This window comes from Diuraphis noxia, unplaced genomic scaffold (genome assembly GCF_037042655.1).
Source record: "Diuraphis noxia isolate RWA-SAM2 unplaced genomic scaffold, SU_Dnox_SAM2 contig0002, whole genome shotgun sequence".
Lineage (NCBI taxonomy): Eukaryota > Metazoa > Arthropoda > Insecta > Hemiptera > Aphididae > Diuraphis > Diuraphis noxia.
Window position 1 is genome coordinate 37,150,915 of NW_028301712.1, and position 21,533 is coordinate 37,172,447.

Consider the following 21,533-nt stretch of genomic DNA (forward strand, 5'->3'; position numbering starts at 1 on the left):
GCTCTGGTTTTATTTATTATAATATAATGTTATGTATAGTGACGTATATATTTACTTCATGTTCAATTTTAATCTAAATTATTACAATTAACATTAATAATTTCTATTAAATTGAATAGTTAATATGTTTTTGTTATTAATGTTATTATACATGAATTCTTATATAGATGATAAAAAAAATAACATTTCATAGCTTATGAATAAAATAAAATATGTATTAAAATGTATATCACATATACGATATATTATACATGTACATGTCTCATTCTATTTATATGGGTAAGCCCATATAAATACTTATCTACTAATCCCATACCTACTTGTAGAATTATAACATATAACGAGAAAAACCATTAATGTTAGGTACCTAGGTAGGTATTTAATAATAGTATTAATGTGTTATAGATAGTACTTTAAGAAGATATACACTGAATTAAAATAATTCAATTTTTTTTATAATTTTGTTAATTTATACACAGTAATTATACTATAGCCTACCTAGTGTGTGTGTGTGGTGTGTGTGACTAAGTGGCACCGAACACGTACATCAGGTAGTTCAATTGAACTGCTTACAAAATTGAGTGGGTGTGTAAAATAATAGAGTTATATTTCCTAATTTTGCTGCTATAATTTTATTGAACACAGGAATATTATTAAATTATGGATATGTTAAACTTGTTTCTCATTCGTTTGAAGGGATGATTAGGTTAATTGCGGTGTAAGACATAAGCGCCAAAATAAGATAAGAAAAAAAAAGTCGTATCGTACAAAAGCGTCAAAATCGTATCGTTCATAAACGCCAAAATGGGATAAGAAAAACAAGTCGTATCGTACAAAAGCGTCAGAAATTAAATAACAGAATTAAATTTAAAAAACTCCAAACGCTTAATCTTAATCGACAAAATATGTATTATCTGATTACGATAGATTGTCAAATAGACAGTGGGTGACTGGGTGAGCAGTTTGTGTTATAACATATTGTTGTACCTATTTCATAATTTCGCCATTTTATTTTTATAAAAATCAATCAATTTATTAAATGTATAAAATATTGATGTGCATGTATATTATAATTTATTATCGACATTTTATTTTTATAAAAAATCAACCAATTTATTAAATCTATTAAATATTGATGTGCATGTACCTATACCTATATTATAATTTACTATCAACATAATAATATTAATATAATATAATTTTTATAAGATATAGAAATTTTTAAATAACTACCAACTTAATACTTATATAAAATATTAATTTTGGCGCAAATGATAGGTAATTTTTGTACCTTTGGCGCTTATATCATATGTTGGGTATAGCAGGTATACAATATTAGATTAGATGTTCTACAGATTTTGACGCAAATGAAAGGTCATTTTTGTACCTTTGGCGCTTATGTCATACAGCCGGTTAATTGAACGATATGAACTGACAGTTTCAATTTCATTTGGCACCACTAGATGACTATAGCTTGTCACATACAAATATACAATTGTTACTTTAAATAATCCACACTTTACTCAAATAATCATCTGATTAGTTATTAATTATTATAATTTAACGAAAAATTATCTCAAATTTACACATAAATATCAATAGAAAAGATTAACTTAATAGTTAATACATGTTGATTTTTTATATTATATTAATTACATTCTAGCATGATATATAATATTATAATAAAACATATATCTGAGTACCTATGGTAAAAATAAATAATTATAATAACATATCCAACATAAAAGATAAAATAAAATACATCTACGTAGTACAAAATATACACACAATAATCAAGTTAACATTATTGAGTATAAGTATCAGTTTGCCAAAAACTGCAGAAAATTTAATTCAACAACTAACTAAAAATTAATAAATGAATATGAATTAATGTGAATTTGTGTGTGTTTAGAATTATATTACATTACAATGATTACCCGGATTATTATAAAATATAAGGGCATGGACCAGTTGCGCCTAAAACAATATTTGTATTTTAGGTCAGTACACCAATTGCGTCGCTTAAATTTTATGCCAGTACACCAATTGCGCTACTTATATTATTTTTAGGTTCCTTATTTTTACATGGACAAAAAAAAAAAAAAATAATAAATATTTTATTTACATTGTAAGTTACTACACGGCGGAAAAAGTTACAAATGTATATACACAATTAAATATAGCTAACTAATATACATTCAAATATACTTAATTTAAAGCAAAACGTATACGAAATTACGGGAAAACACGACAAGCTGATAAAAATACCTATCCCGACTCGATGTAGCAGGGTGAAATATAAAATATTTTATTTATTATTATTAACGAACGTATTATTATAAAGTATGAATTTGAGAGATATATTACTCGTATAACAAGTTTTCATTATCATTAATGATCGTTATCCACCTATATATCTGCCTAATTTGTACATTCCACACACGGCACACACTGTCTAATGGGTACTATCATTGATTATACCTAAATAGTATTTATAATCAATGGTACTATATACATACATATTATATTTTTATATTTTTATGCATATTAATTATTTATTATTGAGGTGTATCTATGTGTATGGTTTGGTATAGATTTATATTATACAAATATTATTAATATTGACGTTCATTGTATAATTTTTTTGTATTTACTGAAAAAATCTATTTATAATACATATTTTTATAAAAGTATTTTTATATACTAGGAGTAATGTAGAATAACATTATAAACCCTGAAAACAACTGAGCGCAATTGGTCTATTGACCCAAAAAAGATAGAGCGCAATTGGTATATTAAAAGGTCATTTTAAGCGCAATTGGTAAACTCCCAAATATAAAACTCATGCAGAATAGGTATTGAGAAGGTACCTATTTATTATGATATTAACAAGGAAATAGGTAAGTGTTTTTATTTAATTCTTTAATGTATATGACCAACTTTATAATATTTTTATCATTTTATAGTTGTAAATTTATAACACTATTAGAATGTATATAAATAATAAATATATTATATTATTATTATATTGTATTGAGCATTTTTTTCTAATCATCATAATGATTAATGGTATTTAAAATTAATTATTAAACCACATAATCAACTAAAATGAAAATAGATTTATTTTAAAATAAAATGTAAATTAATTATTTAAATTGTATAATATGATGATTAAAAAATACATTGACCCATACTTTCATGCGTCGTGACTACCAAGAAGTTTGATTGGTTAATCTACGGATGATGTGAAAAGCAGATATTATATTACATTATATTTAGTTCAAAAGTAGATTTGTAGTGGGGATAAAAGGCTTTTCTCTGTATGTGGATACATCTGTCTGAACGAGCCTGCAATAAAAAGAAAAAGAAAATATATGGATATAAAAAAAGTTTTGGCATAATGATATATAATAAATTTATAGGTACTAGGTTGGTACTTCATCTTAAAATTTATACTACTAACACTAAATATAAAATAGAGTAAAAAATGTAAAAACGAAATTATATTTTATTTTTCTAAGAAAAAATTGAAAATGTGTGTCATTGGTGTGGACATTTTAAATTTTCTTTAAAAAGCTTAAATTAAAACGTAATTAGTGTAAAACTTACCCATTAAAATGTGGCGAAAATGTGACCATGTCTTTGACGTGTACTTGCGCAGTTCTAGCCCTAGCCAAAATTGCCATTACTGTTCTCTTTGATGGAGTCATTGATACTTTGGCACATTCTCCAGACAGTAGAGGACGTTTCCTTCCTGGAGTTTCCGTTAGCAAATTTGAATTATTCGGAGTCACGTGTTTTTCTACATCCAGGTGATAAATTTATACTGACTACTGATTTGCGACAAATTGTTTCTATTTTTATTATTTTAAATATAACCATAAGAACAAAAGCTTAACCACTTCCCGAAAAGGTAGATCGTTGGATACATATTTAGTGTTCTTTATTTTTCTTGTTTGGATTTAATTAAATGTTATACTAAAACAATTTTAAGGTGTAAAATACACTACCTAAGCATGAAACAGTGCAGCTAAAACTTTTAAAATAATGAAGTTAATTATAATTTTTAATTAAATGTATTTATTTTCGATAGTTTTTTTAATTACAGAATGTATACAATATACTGTAAGTTGGTACTTATAATTATTAAAAATAGGTAGCTTATGTCAAGGTGCTGATAAATTTAAAATAATCGAAACCATAAATATTAAGGTGAATTTTGTAAAATTTATTTCAAATTGTGAAACGCTCTTTTAGCTAGAGCTAGATCTCAGAAAACAACTTTTTACTCAAAGTTCCACTTATTAAGTTAGGTAAACAGTAAGCGCCTATAAATCTGTCTAAACACGGCGCGTTAAGCTGTACAAATGTTATAATACACTGTACACATATTATTTAGGTAGTGACACAAGAAATACTATTCATGTAAACTTTCGTCATTAACCAATTGATTTTAGACAAACTATTTAAATTGGTAAGGTCTACATGGCATTATAGCAGTATAAGGGTATTATTGCGTAGCAAACGTAATCATAGGCCGTTGAAAACGTAATCTTTGCACAGCTAGTAAAATTTAATGAATGTGGAGAAGTTTAGACAACGTTGTATTGAAAACTAATACTATTCAATCGTCGTGACCTTTAAGATATATAAAATGTATAGTACTGTAGGTATACGCAGCTACTATTCATATTATAATATATTACATTAAATACAAAATACTAGACGACCCGATCAGTGGCGGCTCGAAGGGAGTATATTTGAATCACGTGATTCACAAAAATATTAATGGGTGGTTGGGTGGGTAGGTCTTATAGTTGGAAAAGGTAGATTGGACCATTTTTGCAGGTTGGTATTTAAATATTAAATTATAAATAATAAATATAATTTGTGTACTCAGCAGATAATGTACAATAATAAGTAATAACTAATAACTATATTTTAGGGTGGGTGGTGTAAAAATATTAAACGTGATTCGAGGGAAAAAAAGTTCAATCCGCCACTGGACCCGATATTGTGTATCTATGTGCCCAAATTACATATTATATCGTACCTGATACGTTAATTATCGTTTGATTGGTGTTGAAATTGCTGTGTTTAGTATGCACCGGCGAGCAGTCTCCGGCTGAATGAACGGCGCTGTAATTTTGGCGATTATCGTCTACGGAATGAGACGAAGATCCGCTCTCGCCGGTTTCCGAATCGGTCGCGTCCCCCGATCCCTTCTGCAATATTTGCATTTCCCACATTTGCTCTTGTCGTATTTCATCGTTATAATCCTGTAATCGGATGAGCGGCATGTTCAGTAGTTATAAATCCAAATTTAATAATATCCGTTAACTATAAATTTCAGAGCACACGGAAGTATTAATTAACAATTTACGAATGAGTTATTTAAGTTTTAAAACCCCCTCTCATCGCACCATCCAGTAATAAAGTATACACAACACACTTTAAAATTTAAATGATTATGTAGAACTATCGTTGAAAAAATAATGACGAATAAAATGTCTTTTTGAGTTGTTAACAGTCGAGATCGTATAACGGCAAGTCAATGGGCAAGGTAAACGTAATTAAAAATGTAATGGTTTTTTAAACAAAAAATGCTACGTTTATAATATGATCTTATTTATGGTCTGGATTTTTTTCTTTCTCTCGTTTTAAAGCGGTGAACTATCGTAAACGAGTCAACTGGAATGTATTTCTGTAACCCAGTCCCACTCAATGGTATGAATAAAAATAATTGCAACGCTTGTGTAAAATCCCAGTTACCCTTTAATTCACACCACGTTTTATTCAACTACGTCGTTATAAAAGAAATATACCCAACTATTACCTATATGTATTTATTATGTTTGCATACGTATTTTTGTTACGTTTAATATGAACTAATTTTAAAATTTAATTCGATTTGATTACGATTGCGTTAATTTCTTTATATTATCATATTTTTTTAGTCTAAATCGCTACATAGTTTCAGACACCTGCAGTTGGCAATTGGTAAAATATACTGTAGGCACCTGGCGCATACTATACAATTATATGCATTTAGGTATAAACAATTTATTTTAAACCTCAAAGAATTAATGAAACCACTGATATATTGATTTATCTACATTGGTTTCCTTAAACGGCTATAACGTGCATATAGTATGGTATCAACTATTTAATCATACTTAAATAAATAAGGTTCCTATATATTGTATATTGTACATTTGTACATAAACAAAACTATGAGAATAAACTGATATCTTGAACGTCTTAACTGTTAAACAACTTTATAGGTAGTATAAAAGTTGTATATAAGCAAGCACAATATAATATCACGATTCATGTTACGAGCAAAGTGAATTCATTCGGGCATTATGCCCATAATGTTTGTCATATTCTGGTAAATTTAATATGTTTTGGTTACTATTGCTCGGGTATTATGTAGTGACAAAATTTTCTGGGTAATCAATTTTTCAGATTCTCCTTTTTTGATTTTAAATGTTTTACGATAATCGGTAGTCAACAGTTTTTAGTTATTAAATTTGATTTATTTATAAATGTATGCTAAGATGACACACTGTCTCTACGACTCAATTGCTTATGATATACAATGATTTATCATTGAATTCGAATTTAACATACATTATAATAAACTACTAGATATAACTACTCGATAACTACTGTACGGCATAGTACCCGCTTGTCCACATTTTTGGTATTTTGTACCTAACTATTTATCACAGAGAGATGAGTATCCAGTCATTACTTCGTTAGCGTCTTTAGTTAGGTATACAGGTAAAATTGTTCTGCGATGATAACGATGATCGATTACTTTACTCACACTAGTACTTAAATATTGACTGTTTTTCAATAGCAATACTGTGTTTGATTGGGACTGTGAACTATATTACGTAATATACAATTTTAGATCAGTTGAAATTACATGATTCGACTGATCAGTGATCGGCCGTATTTGTATTAGCATTTTTATTTTAAATGTCGTTAAAATAATTATTTTACTTAAGTAATATTAGAATGGGTGATTTGAAATTTTATGATGAATTTAATATTCATTTAAATGAAAAATGCATATAGTGTATGTTAAAGTGTGCTAAAATTCAACGAAATATTACAATTCAAATTGTTAAAAATTGGAACAAATGGCTATAAATCATTGAAGCACTATGATATAGAAAAATAAGACTTACAAAATTAACTGTACTAGTAATTGAAGACTGAACCAAATAATAATAAATATTATGTTTATAACGAAGTAAAATAATCCATGATGTGCATTTAAAAATTGGTCACGGAGTTACAAATAAATGGAACATGAACTGAATGCAAAATATAAAATCATTACTAACAAAGTAGTAGCAGGTAAGAAATGTTTAATGATATATTTAAATACATGTGAATTATGTCAGAGAAAAGATAAGACAGTAAAAAATAGATTAGTTGTAACACCGATGAAAATTTATTCAGAAAAATATTCCCATCGTCAAATATATTTGATTGATAAGCAAGTTCAACCTATGAAATTTTCGGTTTGCTTTAATTTACTATTTAACTAGGTATATGTTTTACATAAATCATTAACAAAAAATGTGCAAAATCAGCTGCCTATATATATATATATATAACTTGATATTTTACTACATTTGAAGCTCCGTGTATTGTGTATCTTACAGAGGTCAGTGATTATGGCGGAGAATTTATTAATACGATTATCGAAGAGTTGTGCCGTATATACGAGATGAAGTGAAAATCTTACATTGGAACTGGAAGCCATGACATTTCCAAAACCAGGACTTTATGAAATAGGCCAAACCAGAACGAAGAAAATATTCCTGCAGATTAATAGATGAAATATTAATAAATGGTGTAAGAGTCAAAAATTTGTTTTAATTATAAAAAACAGTACCTAGTTAACATCATGGAATCCAGTTTTCTTTTTATGAGGTTAGTAATGGTGATTGGAGAATTTTTATTTTTTAATTAATATTGATCCATTATGAAATTAGTAATTTGTAAAAATGGCTAAATAATCAAGTATAATAAATACTAAATTCAAAATTATAGCTATTTGTTACTTTTGTAAAACCATTTTTAAGGACCACTATCCTTATCCAGTACAAACATTTTAATAATTAAGGTCTAAGAAACTACTAGATCAAATTTTGATTTAAACACATTAAAATTTAAAAAAACGATCCACTAAGCAATATACAGTTATAAGGGAAAAGGTGAGTTCTCATTTAAAAAACAAAAGCTTATATCGTCACAAAATATTCGGTATAGTACGAACAATTTGAATAATTTTTTTTTTTTTTTTATTAAAAATAAAGTATATTTACAATCTATACATGTAAGTGTATAATGAGTAAGTGTGGTGACAGAGTAATAAGTAATATGTGAAAAAAAAAGAAAAAAGTAACAAGAGGAGGAAGGCTCCCAGCAGTGCTACCTGACCAGAAATTAGGGTTTGAGTTTATTTATTTAATGTTTTTTTTAATTTTTTTTTTTTATTTAAGTTAGATGTTGAGGAGATCTCTTGGCCATTGCCTTTTTAACCTTCTAGGAATGATGGTAGAGGATAGGCTTTTAATGATGGGGTTTGAATGAGCGCGGAGCGTTGAGTGGAATTTTGAGTAGGATTTGGCTAGGTCGTTAAGGGTTGGCATGTTCAGATCTTTATGGAGGTTTCTATTGGTAACATACCAAGGGGCAGAGGTTATTAGGCGTAGGCATATGGACTGGAATGCTTGGAGTGTTTTGGTGTTTGATGGTTTTGCTGGCCCCCATAGTTGGATGCCATAGAGCCAAGCCGGGCGGATTATCGATTTGTATATCGAAAGTTTTGATTTTAGTAGGGGTCTCAGAAGATGAAGTCTGGAGTTCGCTGAAATTTGAATAATTTAAAATTTAGGTATTCAAATATATTTAGAAATTCCAGAAATCAGAAAAATTGAATAATTTAATTATTAAAGGAAAATGTGGGGGTAAACATGCTCTGTATAATATTACTTTATTTTTTTAACATTCATATAAAATAAATAATTGTACATCTATTAATTGAACAAAACCCGTTTCATACATTTTTCTTTACATTTTCCTACTATGTTTTGGTCATTTTGTACAATGTCCAGGCAAAGAGTATAATTTTCCACATTGTCCATTGAAATTGTGCGTTTTATACATTTCTCAGGCATTGTATTACAACGTCCAATAATACACTTTGACCGTAATATACAATAATATATATAATATATATATTATATTATAAATTAAGCTTAATATGATCAAAGGCTTTAATATTGTAATTTTAAATGGATTGATATTTAATCAGAACTAACTATAATATATTCCTCATCATGGTTTTTATTAATAATACTGTAAGGATAATAAATAATAATATAATAACAAATGTATAAATCATTATACATATACCACCATATACCACCATATACCTCATGCAAATTAATTTAATTTAATGTACACAATTTTATGAATTCAATATTTGATTTATAACATCATTCATAATGGTATATATTATTTAAATTAAATTCACAATTTTAGCATAAAAATACTTTTTAAAACTTACCGGTACTAAAAATCTTCGGACTTCTGTTAATGCATATGCGATACGGGCATGTGCTTCTGCTGGAGGAGCAAAGGCTGTTATTTCAACATGAAGGTCGTCTCTGAGGTGAGAAAATTTTGGATCCCCGGAATTTCTTAATTTTTCTTCCTTAAAACGAAATATAGGTATATAAATAATATTATTAAATACTATTAACAATTATTTTCATTTTTTTATTTAAATATTAAATATATTCAATCTGTTTACAACAAAAACAATTAGTAATAAAGAGGAAAAGATAGTGTATATTATACATTTACAAAAATAACACATGAAGAGGAAACTATTCAATAACAAACCTCAAAAACAATAAATTAAAAATTAAATTGCATACAACGTTAAGTTACGGTTTTTTTAGTACTTCAAGTACTAAAAAAAACGTAGTACTTCTATGAAGTAATTCAATAATATGCATTAAACACAATTTATAAATTCAGTTAAATTATAACGTATAAAAATATCTACACGGAGTATCGTCGTGTTTGTCTAAGTTACTCAAACACAAGAACTAACCGCCTAACCACATATACTTAAAGTCTAGCATTTTACTATTTAATTAAGCTTAATGGAAATGAATAAGTTGAGTCTTAAATTACATGTTTCTATAGACTAGACATTTCAGATTTTTAAGAAACATAATATTAAAACTAAAATTGTATTATTAATTAATTTATATACGAACACAAAAATGGTGAGACTACGCGAATCTTTGTCAATATATATATTGTTATATTCTAAAAGATTGCATTGCATGTAGGTAATTTGCTAAAATTTATTTTTGATAAACAATGTTTAGTTCATTAAAAATAAAAAATAAAACAATAATTTTGTCTGCAATGAAAATAGATTTAGAAATATTTTTAAATGTGTGTAATATGTTGAAAGACAGTTTGATAAAAAAAAAAAAAATATTATCACGATAAATAATTAAGACTGTCATATTGTTTTTATAAGTTATGAGTTATATTGCTTATTTCTAACAATAATATATAAAGAAAACAAAAATTTTAGTACAAAACAAATTGTTCTAAAAGATAATCACAATGATGTCTAGGAAACATTGTTGAAAATGTTTATTTCTGATAGAAATAGTGAACTACTGAAGGAATCTATATTATATAATAATATATAATATTATATACAAGACTAGACAGTAAGTTTTAAGCCCTACATCAAAAGCTTTCTGTTTCCTTACACGAACAAACTTTTATGTATCTACCATTACTTCTAGTAGTCATATTGTTCATGATATTTAAACTTATTATAAACTCACTTTTACACTTAAGACTTCATAGTTATATCTTACTTGCTAAACTTCAATAGTTCATTTTGAATAGTAGGATATAAATAACATATCTTTCTATTACTAAGTATCATATTTAAATATTTAATATACATTATTAATAATTATAATTAGGTACAGAACACTTTTTTTGTATATGACACTAGCCAGCAGTAGATACCTAATAATAATATAAATACAAATGTATACAGCAAACCTACACCCATGATTACATATATTATTAAACATTTAAGACAATTTAATATTTATACCTACTTTATTTATTTTGATTACAAGATTATAGGTATGTATACAGTCGTGAACACATAGATACCTATACTATTTATATTAAATACATATACAATAATATACGTATCGATTCTCTATAAAATATAATTTAACTAATCATACATAGACGGTATGTATAAATAATATACAATTTTTATATTCAGTATATTATGTGTAATCAGGATAGAGTGAGAAGGTGGCAGCGTTAAGGGCGAAATAGTGCTGTACCCAAGGGGAAAACATTTTACGATTCATTTTGATACTAAAATATTATTACTATAACAGTATAACAACACTAAAACAATATTATTCGCAATTTATTTTAATTTATTCGCCACTTTGAAACCAAGTGACTAATGATCAGGTACTCTTTATTCAAATATTTGTTGTATCAAAATGTTGGACTACCCAAATTTTATTTTTAATTGATGTATATGAATCGAATTTATGTGTATATTTTCATTACACGTAGTGTAGTGGAAATTGTTTTTAGAGAATCCTGGTTATTTATTGATTTTTTTATTATTATTATTATTATTTTTTTTTTTGATAAATTCAATTTTCTAAGGCATTATTCAATGTTTTATAATATTTTTCATAATTTATTTTTGAATCAAACGTAAATTTTGTAGTAAACCACGTGTATTTGTAATAAAAAATAGCATATTGGTAAAAGTACAAAGTCGTCTGTAAAATGTCTAGAAGATATGGAGTACTCATCGCCCGCCGTTTTCATTTCTACAAATAATTAAAGAGGTGATAAAAATTAGTGTCTTTTTTTAGTATCTCCTGAAAAAAAAACTTCACTTTAATAGTATAATATAGTTTTCAACACATTTCCGTTGTATATATTTTTTTTTACTGTAAATTATATATTTATATTCTGAGTGTTACTGCCGGGTAACTTCTCTCCTCATATCCTAAAGTCTTTGTGTAATATATTACATACATGATACATGTGATTGCCATTATAGATTGTATATAATACAATTAATATTTAAAAAAATATATTTATAAATTTTTATATGCTTTTTTAAACTGCATATTTTAAGACTCAAGGCATACTTGTATTTTTCGGGGCATTAAATTCTCAGCCCTATTAATTATTAACTTATTAATTAGTTATTCTTAATTATAATAATAATTAATAATATATTGTTGTCATAAATAATTATTAATTTGAGTACTATAATTTATAATAAACAAACTGTAATACTTGTCACCTGTGCAATTTTGAAACCACTTTATACCTATTCGTAAAAAATGTTTCTAATAGCTGGCACCTGACAATAATATATTATATACGAATATGGTTTATAGGTATCCCGAATTTATTTATAAGTAAGATAAGTGTATCACTTGGGAGGTGCTTTATATTTGAAACTTTGAAAGTAAGATAAATCAATGCATTCGAAAAACATCGTTTTTCGAGGCTTTACTTTTACTAGAAAATGATCAACATTTTTTGGAGTATCCTTTAAGAATTTAAAACTTCTTGGCTCATTCAATAACAATATATGTTCAATTTTTTAACTTTTGAAGCAAATATCATAGCTAAAAGAAATTATGGGTAGGTACCAACACAAAAAATAAAAATAAATTTTAATAAAGTATAATAAAATAAGCCATTACATTATTTATACATAATTACGGTGATTAAAAAAATTACCTTTATATGCTATAAAAAAAACTAATACACTCGCTTCTATAAGAATATCCAATGTTTTTAACGAAAATATTTTTATTTTTATTTTTTCTGCTGTATTAGTGTATTATATTTTATTTTATTCATAAACGTATGATTTATATACTTGGAATACATATGTATTTTAAAGTAATTACTTAAAAGTTAAAAGATAATTTTGGTTATCTCGTTCTATATTTTTTTTTTTACTCAGAATGCACGAAGGCGTAAGTAGGAACCTACATTAGCGATTAGCCAGCCAGAGGGGCACATTTGCACAGTATAAGTGTGCAACACTATTAAGTACTCTATAAATACGATTGTTTGTCATAATAAAATGATTATTTATAACTCTAAAGGTATAAAATATAAATTACTAAACATTAAAAAAATCAAATCTGTGTATCTGAAAGTTACACATAGCTTAAATTTTAAAACAATATTTATTATCCATATAATATATAAATATAAAGTATACATTTCTAAGGCTATGTATTTATATGTCATATGTAGGTATATATATTTATCAAATTATGTCTAAAGTCTATACACCATACCATAATAAATAATAAATCCACCTATTATAACACTGTAAAAGAAACATGTTATCAATAATATCCACTGTTTGTCATCGACAGACTTTTACATAAGTTTATTAAAATTCTCAATAAATAACGTTAAATCCTATGTACAACGTATAAATGCCGTATGAGTTTTGATTAAAATTTATAACATATACCTATTGTGTACCAGCACCCATAAACCTATATAATGGTGCTACACGTAGGACATGTAGGTATTTATAGTATAGTTAACAGCGTACAAAGCAATATGTTATGAATAAAATATTGTTAAAGAAAGGACCGAGATTATTTGTTACGATATTATTCATTTATATGATATCATATTATACTGAATGTGATTTTATGTACGCCCCGGAGGAATTGCTGCAGTTTTCCGTCTATACAGTTCTATTATAAGTATTAAGCATACTTTTACATCATATTGGTTATTATAATAATCGACCGGCACATCGTAGTCCCTATAGAGGGGATGAAGTTCGGCGATAAAAATGGAACGGAAGAAACAGCGCACTAGTATATGGTGTAATGTGTATACGAGTAAAATATTATGTTATGTATTAATGTTATATATTCGAATACATGTAGCAATTCATACGTGAAAATCGGATTCATCACGTGCATGTGAAATCAACCATGTATATCGTTTAACTATAAAAATTCGTAACTGGAAAAATAGCTTTGGGTTTCGGGTTAAATATTGTCGCAAAGAATCATACGTTTACCTATTTCGTCTTAAAGCTGTAGTTATTTTCAATTTCACCACAGTACGTTTGGACTAGTGATTTGTGGATATACATACTGCTCAAGACTCCGGGAGCAAATTAAAACGTGTGTCAGAAAAACGTTTTGTCCCACTAGCTGTTGACACGCTTATATACACAGTAGTTAATACAATTTCCCATCTTATACCCTCAGGTAATCAAGCGTATTTGCGTATTCGTCTTTCTCAACTGAAGCGTGCACGTGATCAGCACACAATATTATGTATATTATGTTTATTTAAATCTATGTATGTGTTTGACGCACCCGATTTTACGCATATTATACATAAGTTGATGATATCTAAACTTTCGTGGACTAGCATAGAGTATAATATTATGTACGACGTAGATACGTATAAGTTCTATGTAATAGCTATATTAATTGTCTACTCTAACCAATATCCAATAAATAATAATAGGTTCTAAGTCTTAAGAACAATAATGCGATTACCTTGTTCCGATCACGCATAGATCCACGTCCAAGTATGGCCATTTTCGTTATGGTGTCTTCTTGTAATCTCTTCAATGAGTTGCCTTTTGGTCCCAATAATTTCCCCACAAAATTAAACTAGAAATATAAAATATATATATAAGATGTAAAAAATGTTTTCATAATTATTTGTATTAATTTCAATACATAATTACATTAAAAAAATCGCATTTTAGTATCATTCTTGTTTATGAAAATATAAATTAGTTTATAAAACATACAAACGTAAAAATAGTTCTTAACTCAAAATAAAACAACGAGGGAATTTATTTCTACTGCAGTACAGTAGAATTCAAATGTATTAATTTGAGCCATTTTAATAGATTAGTTAAATTTGGATTAAATGTTAAATAAACCAAAATTATTGATTCAATAAGACGATATTTTTCAAAAATTAAAACGTCTAAAAAAATGTGCAAAAAGAGCAAGAGTATTTTCAATTTATTTTATGTATGCTGATATAAATATGAGATCAATGGCTTACATTTCAAGTTTTGAAAAAAAACATAACAAATTTCATATAAAATCATATCAAAAACTGATGTGCAACGTTTTTCCACTGATTTTCGTTAATTATTTCCAATTAAAGTTCTAAAATTCTTCGTTTTGACTTTCCCCCAAAGTATTAACTAAATCAAATATGCATTACAGAAAAATTCAATGTATTTATGATTGAATCAAATATTTTATTTCAAAAGGTAAATACTAACAAAAAGTAAAAAAAAATTCATAATCAATACATCACACATTTCGCTCAGTTATAACTTATTATGCTCAGCTATTACTCTGAATTCTGGGATTCTTAATGCAAAATAACACACAATTTATACGCAATAATATTACAATATAACATCTTGACATATTATTCCTAAATACCAAAGTAATATTCACCAAGCATGCTCACTTCCATTTTTTTTTTATTTAATATTATATGTATTAAAATTCTGATTTTTGAAATTTTTAAATATACCTACTTAGAGCATATTTTCAAATTTTTGAATTTTTTTCTTTTATTTAAGGAGTGTCATGGGGCGATCTAAACTTTAGTTTTTCAAATAAGAACCCTTTCCTTCACCGCTATAATATTATTATTTACTATTTAGTAGATAATTTTTTTTTAAATTTTTTTAGTAGGTACCTAATTCGAAATTTAAAAAAAGTAGTTTTTCATTTATTAAAATATTTATATTAAGGATAATAGTCCTTAAAATAGTTCTTAAATAATACAAAGTAAATATAGTATTTGATTTAGTATTAATTGTACTTGGACCATTTTTATAAATTATAATAAAATTACTACAATTTTCAAATACCTGGCTTAGAGCCGAACCCATTGTCATCATGGATCTATTATCCTTAGTACTCAAAATTAAATTTCACAAAAACTACTCGTTTGAATTTTGTTTTTGTACTTCAACATTTTCAGAACAATTACCTACTAAATAATTTACATTTTAAAAGGGTGGAAGTCATTTTAAAAATAGACGTTTGAATGCAGACAGGACACTCCTAAAAAAGTAAACAACAAATCTCAAGAATTTGAAAATATGACTGTTAAGTAGGTAAATTTAAAAATTCCAAAAATAATATTTTGAATAACTGAACATTCGAGGAAGTAAACGGGCTGAGCATGAATAGTGAATCATTCTATATATGGTATATGCACTATTGGTTTGTACTAATGTTATTCTTGCATTAAATCACATTATATATTATGTTTAAATTTAAAATTATAACTGATAAAACAAGTAGCAAAATATAATACATTCATATAATATATTTATATTTTATACGCTTAATATGAATTAAGTATCTACCTGCCTATCGTTTTTGTATGGAATAATACATTTTATACCTACCGTTAGCATAAATATTCGCCTTATAAGACTGCCTTATTCCATAACGAGCTCAGGTGTTCTAACGAGCGTAGAGTCTTTTATGAAAATAAAATTTGGAGGGGGCTAATGTATAACATACCCGGATTCACTAACGATGATTATCTTATACGATATTCTGTTTACGTGCTAAGTATATTATACATGTATATTGTATATGTATCTATATCTATATTGTATATTATACATTATACACTTTGCTGATATGTGAAGTACTAAAGACTAAACTGATGTGTGTTTAAGTGAGGGGACACATTCGATATAGTTGATTAAGTTGTCTACAGACTACAGCTGTGTGATCTGCAATTAATTAACTTAAAGTAATTTAATTTTCTTTAAATAACCATTGATACTGCAACACTGTTAAATACGTAGGTAGTTCATCAATTAATTACAAAATATTAACTGAAATTGTTTTAAGAATGCCTATATGATATACGGATATAGCTAGTATACTCGTATATTATAAAATATATTTAGTATTCTAGTATATACCTAATAAGTACATAATTACTAATTTCTATATTAAAATTTAAAAAGAATTCGTGATCAAAAATAAGATGTATAATTTTCAGTGGTTTCCTTTTATACACATATAAATATAAATCCTAAATGTAAAATCGAAATTTCGATGAAATGCGGGAACATTAATAAATTCCAACAATATCGATAGGGTGCAGTCATAAAATCTTGTTATGGCCTATCACCCATATCAACATTACAATATCGTCCAATGCATTGAAATATGGTAATACGTATACATTTTACATTTAACAGTGGTTGAAATATGAGTATAAAATTGTACACTGTTCCTAATCATGAGCTACCTATTTGTTCTATTTAGTATTTTCCATAATACTAAATTCAATATCTAGATAAATTTTATAGCAAGTATTATCTATAATAAAACCTAAAAAAAATAATAAGAGTATTAAATCGTTTAATGATTTGGTTGCGGTGTGTATTGATATGTACACAATTTTGGGAATAAAACATCTTATTTATAAATTATATTAATATCTAAAACCCGTCATAAATATTGATACATCATATTTATATACTAGTTACTAGCATATATTATATATAGTTAACGGATTAATTATAATCTAAAACATGTATAATAACTAATAAGTATTTCCTTCATCAAATTGTAAATTATGAATCCCTAGTGCATACCTTTGGATGGTCTCTTACAGGCACAGCTACCCTGATGGAAACTTTAATTGGTTTGTCACGGGTTATGTCCACCATTCGACGAATACCCTCCGATTTTCCTCCATTCCTAGTTTCTATAATTATAAGAATACCTTTTTTAAATTACTACAGTTATTATTAAACTAACATTGATTAATGATTTTTATATTTTTACGGCAGTAAATGCATAACAATTAACAATTTATATTTTTAGCGAACAAGGGAGTTATTGGCATAACAAAAACATTATAGTTACGTATAATCTATAAAATATAATAAATATATTATACTTTACGTTGTTTAAAAAGTAATTGAAAAGTTTTATCTAGCCCTGTCAATCCATTGAACATTTAATAAATATAAATAATAGTAAAACACTATAATATTCAGAAATCAATTTCAATTACTTTTTTTTACTTTAAAGTAAGCAATAAATACGCTTTTAATGAATATGGTGCTAAAGTCAAAAACAATAAAATGTACGATTCTCGTTTAAACCTAAAAACTTTAACAATTTTGGATAATATGAAATCTGACCGTAAACGCTTTTTTAATTCAATGACTACTAACATCGTTTTTTTTCTAATTTCATATTATAATAAAATACTCTCTAGTCTCTGGTTTACACCGATGCGAGCAAAGCAATATGAGTTATGGGTAGGTAACGGCTAAGAGTGCCCATCATACTCCGTCACTTTATTCTGTGCTTGTCTACTTCTAACTGTGATTTTTATCAATTTAACATTTACACACCTATATATAATGACGAGTTAACATTTAAAAGTTTTAAATTAAATTTGTCACTTGTAGGTGCGATCAGCTTTTATCGTTCAACACCGTGTTGGCGAATATCCAAAATGTAATACTGTGCCAGGTACAGAACGTTAGTTTATGATTACGACCATCGTAAATTTGACTTTAACACGCTAACCCGGCGCTACAATAACTATTTAATGCTAAAATATGAGACAAAATCGTTATTTTTACTCAATACATACGATGTCTAAGACACGATAATAATTGAATGCGATTATCTATGGTTGTAATTGTTATGCCATATTTTTAAATTCATAATATTGCTATTCTTTTTTATTTTTGTTTAGTAAGCTATATTTTGTTTTTGTTTTTGTTATTGTAAACAATTCATTAAAAATATGTTCAAATAATTATCAATTATAAAGATAAAGATAAAAAAAAAAAACAAATACAGTTACAGTAACTTAATTTAATACTCAAATAAATCGTTTAATTTTTAATTTCATAAAATTACCTGATTGAGAACTTAATTTAAGATTTTCATTTTTATTGCAGTGGAATTGATTCTCGTCGTCAACTTCTACAATATCCATATCTGACATGATAGCGATAAATCATCCGTTTGAAATTATATTATACGTAAATATTTCGGTGAATTAATCACTACAATCGTTCAAGACCTGAAATATCGAAAGCTTAGAATTTAATTTTATAAAAAAAAAAAATGTTCTACCTATTGCATATTATTGTGCTTCATAGTATATGAAAAACGATTGAGTGAATATTTATTATTTATTTTGAAATAGTTGTAAGTAATAATAATATGTATTAAATATTTAAATATATTCGATAATATAAATTCTTTCATGACTTATAGTAATAGTAGCACATATAAACAAGCTCTAAATACTAACAAACTAACTTACAGGTTACATCGCGAGATTTAAAATAGTTGTGAGTCCTGCCATAAATTATTTCATCATTGATTGTTCTCACTATGTATCTAATGCATTAAGTAAAAAATATAATGAAAAATTGAATCTATTATCTATGACAGGTTTGATGGTGCTGTGGCCTGTAGTAGGCTACATTTCCCGTCTGAAATAGTTATCGACTTTGATGTTTAGTGTTTACATATCATAATATATACTCTAGATTTTAGACTATAATATATTATAGCCCTGCTAACCGTTAACATATATATTGCTCGAACATCTTAATATATTAGGTATACTGTGTATGATTGAATGCGCTTGTACATTATATATAAAACCTATTTTAGATACTTAAGTGATTGATGATTAATTAGGTTAGATCTCTTATATCATTTAGACACCTAAATTCGATGATTGTATAGTAGCAGCCATATGACAATGGAATTATTATTACGACAGCAATATTATATTACTCGTATAATATGGTATATGAAATAAGAAGTAAGCTCCTATTGTTACTTACTTACTTAATGTTGAAAACTAATTTTCATAAAAATTTAATAAAATAATAATTAGTGTCTATTTTCGTTTTATAAAAATTTTAGTTTTTTAAAAACTAAATAAGCTTATGTATTATAATATTTACATTAGGTATTATTTTGCATACAAATTTAAAAATCCTATTATCTTTTTAACCATCACTTAATAACTATAAATCTAAAAAAATTTACTGTGTTCTAATTATATATTTAAACTCATTTTCAATTTTATAATACAATTTTATAAATTATAAGTTATAGTGATAAAAATAATATTTTTGTTGTGTATTCTTATTCGTATTTGCATCAAAAACTAGAGTAGGTAATAACACGGACAATAGAAAATAAAGACAATAGATAATATTAAAAATATATGATAAATATAATACTATGATACGAAGGTATTTTTTACATAATTGATACTGACTTACCAAATAATACGATATATAATGTAATATCCTCGAGAGTATGTTTCAAGTGATATAATTCCGTTGAAAAGTTAAACCTATACTAAACTTTATGAAAGGGCTGCTTTACGTTTACCCTTGTTGTTGCGACGATATTAACGCTATCTAGTGATATAATAATTTAAATCTTAATTTATAAAATATATAAATGCAATTTAATCATTGATATCATTAGGACACAAAGGATTATATAAAGCACTTCACAACTTTCAGTGACACAGCTTATAAGCATCCCATATAATAATTTCAAAACCCAGGGCATTATGAAATACACTAACTGAGATTAAATATAGTTAAATTTGTAAAGTTGACGCTTTTGATAAACCTAATGTGGTTATTCATACAAAAATTTTAATTTTAATTAAATTTAAATATTTGAAAAACACAAACATAAATAGTATGTGTCTAAAAATGTATGTTTACAAATATAAAATTAATAAATAAATAAGGTTCGATCAACAGTCGTAATTAATCTCACGACTAAAATAATTTTATTTTGTTTAGTATAAAAACAAAATATAATTTTCTAATATTATATTTAGTGTTCAATCTATCACATCTAGGGTTGCTAGACGGATATGTTTAACAATATAAAGTAAATTGGCACCTACCGACAATACCTACTGTAAAATTACAGAAACTACAGCTAATATCAATGCTAAGATCAACGCTATAAATATTATAAATTACACATGTAAATTTACATATATTAGATATATAGTTATATGATTGAAATTATCTACCTAATAATAAATCATTGTAGATATTCTAAAATATATTTTTAATGGTTTAATTTTAAATTATTTTTTTTTAAAAGATAAGATAAGTTTCAGTGAACTTAAGAAATATACCTAGGTAACTTAATGAAACTTTGAAATTATATTTTTATATTTTGTATACAAATTAGCAGGAAAATCAATTAATTGAAAGTTTTCATTAGTATCTATCTAGACTATAGTGGTTCCCAACCTATGGTACACGAGACCTCGTGATGTGGTCCGCGAGCCATACCTACAAAATTTAG

The 21,533-nt window shown here is 26.3% G+C and overlaps 1 protein-coding gene across 3 annotated transcripts; it reads right to left on the minus strand.

Annotated features, from left to right (window-relative positions):
- Positions 1-459: 459 nt before the first annotated feature.
- Positions 460-20,554, minus strand: LOC107161561 (uncharacterized). Of its 3 annotated transcripts, none has more exons than XM_015508014.2 (8): positions 20,474-20,554; positions 19,083-19,248; positions 17,795-17,907; positions 14,685-14,801; positions 9,596-9,742; positions 5,054-5,279; positions 3,610-3,754; positions 460-3,348 (listed from the first exon to the last, which is right to left on the minus strand). In XM_015508014.2, the coding sequence occupies exons 2-8, from the start codon at positions 19,168-19,170 to the stop codon at positions 3,276-3,278; spliced, it is 909 nt and encodes a 302-aa protein (XP_015363500.1). In that variant the 5' UTR covers positions 19,171-19,248; positions 20,474-20,554; the 3' UTR covers positions 460-3,275. The 3 variants fall into 3 exon arrangements, with proteins under 3 accessions (XP_015363500.1, XP_015363499.1, XP_089076632.1); XM_015508013.2 differs by having other exon boundaries at positions 3,610-3,802; XM_089220506.1 differs by lacking the exon at positions 20,474-20,554 and adding an exon at positions 19,495-19,509 and having other exon boundaries at positions 3,610-3,802.
- Positions 20,555-21,533: the final 979 nt, after the last annotated feature.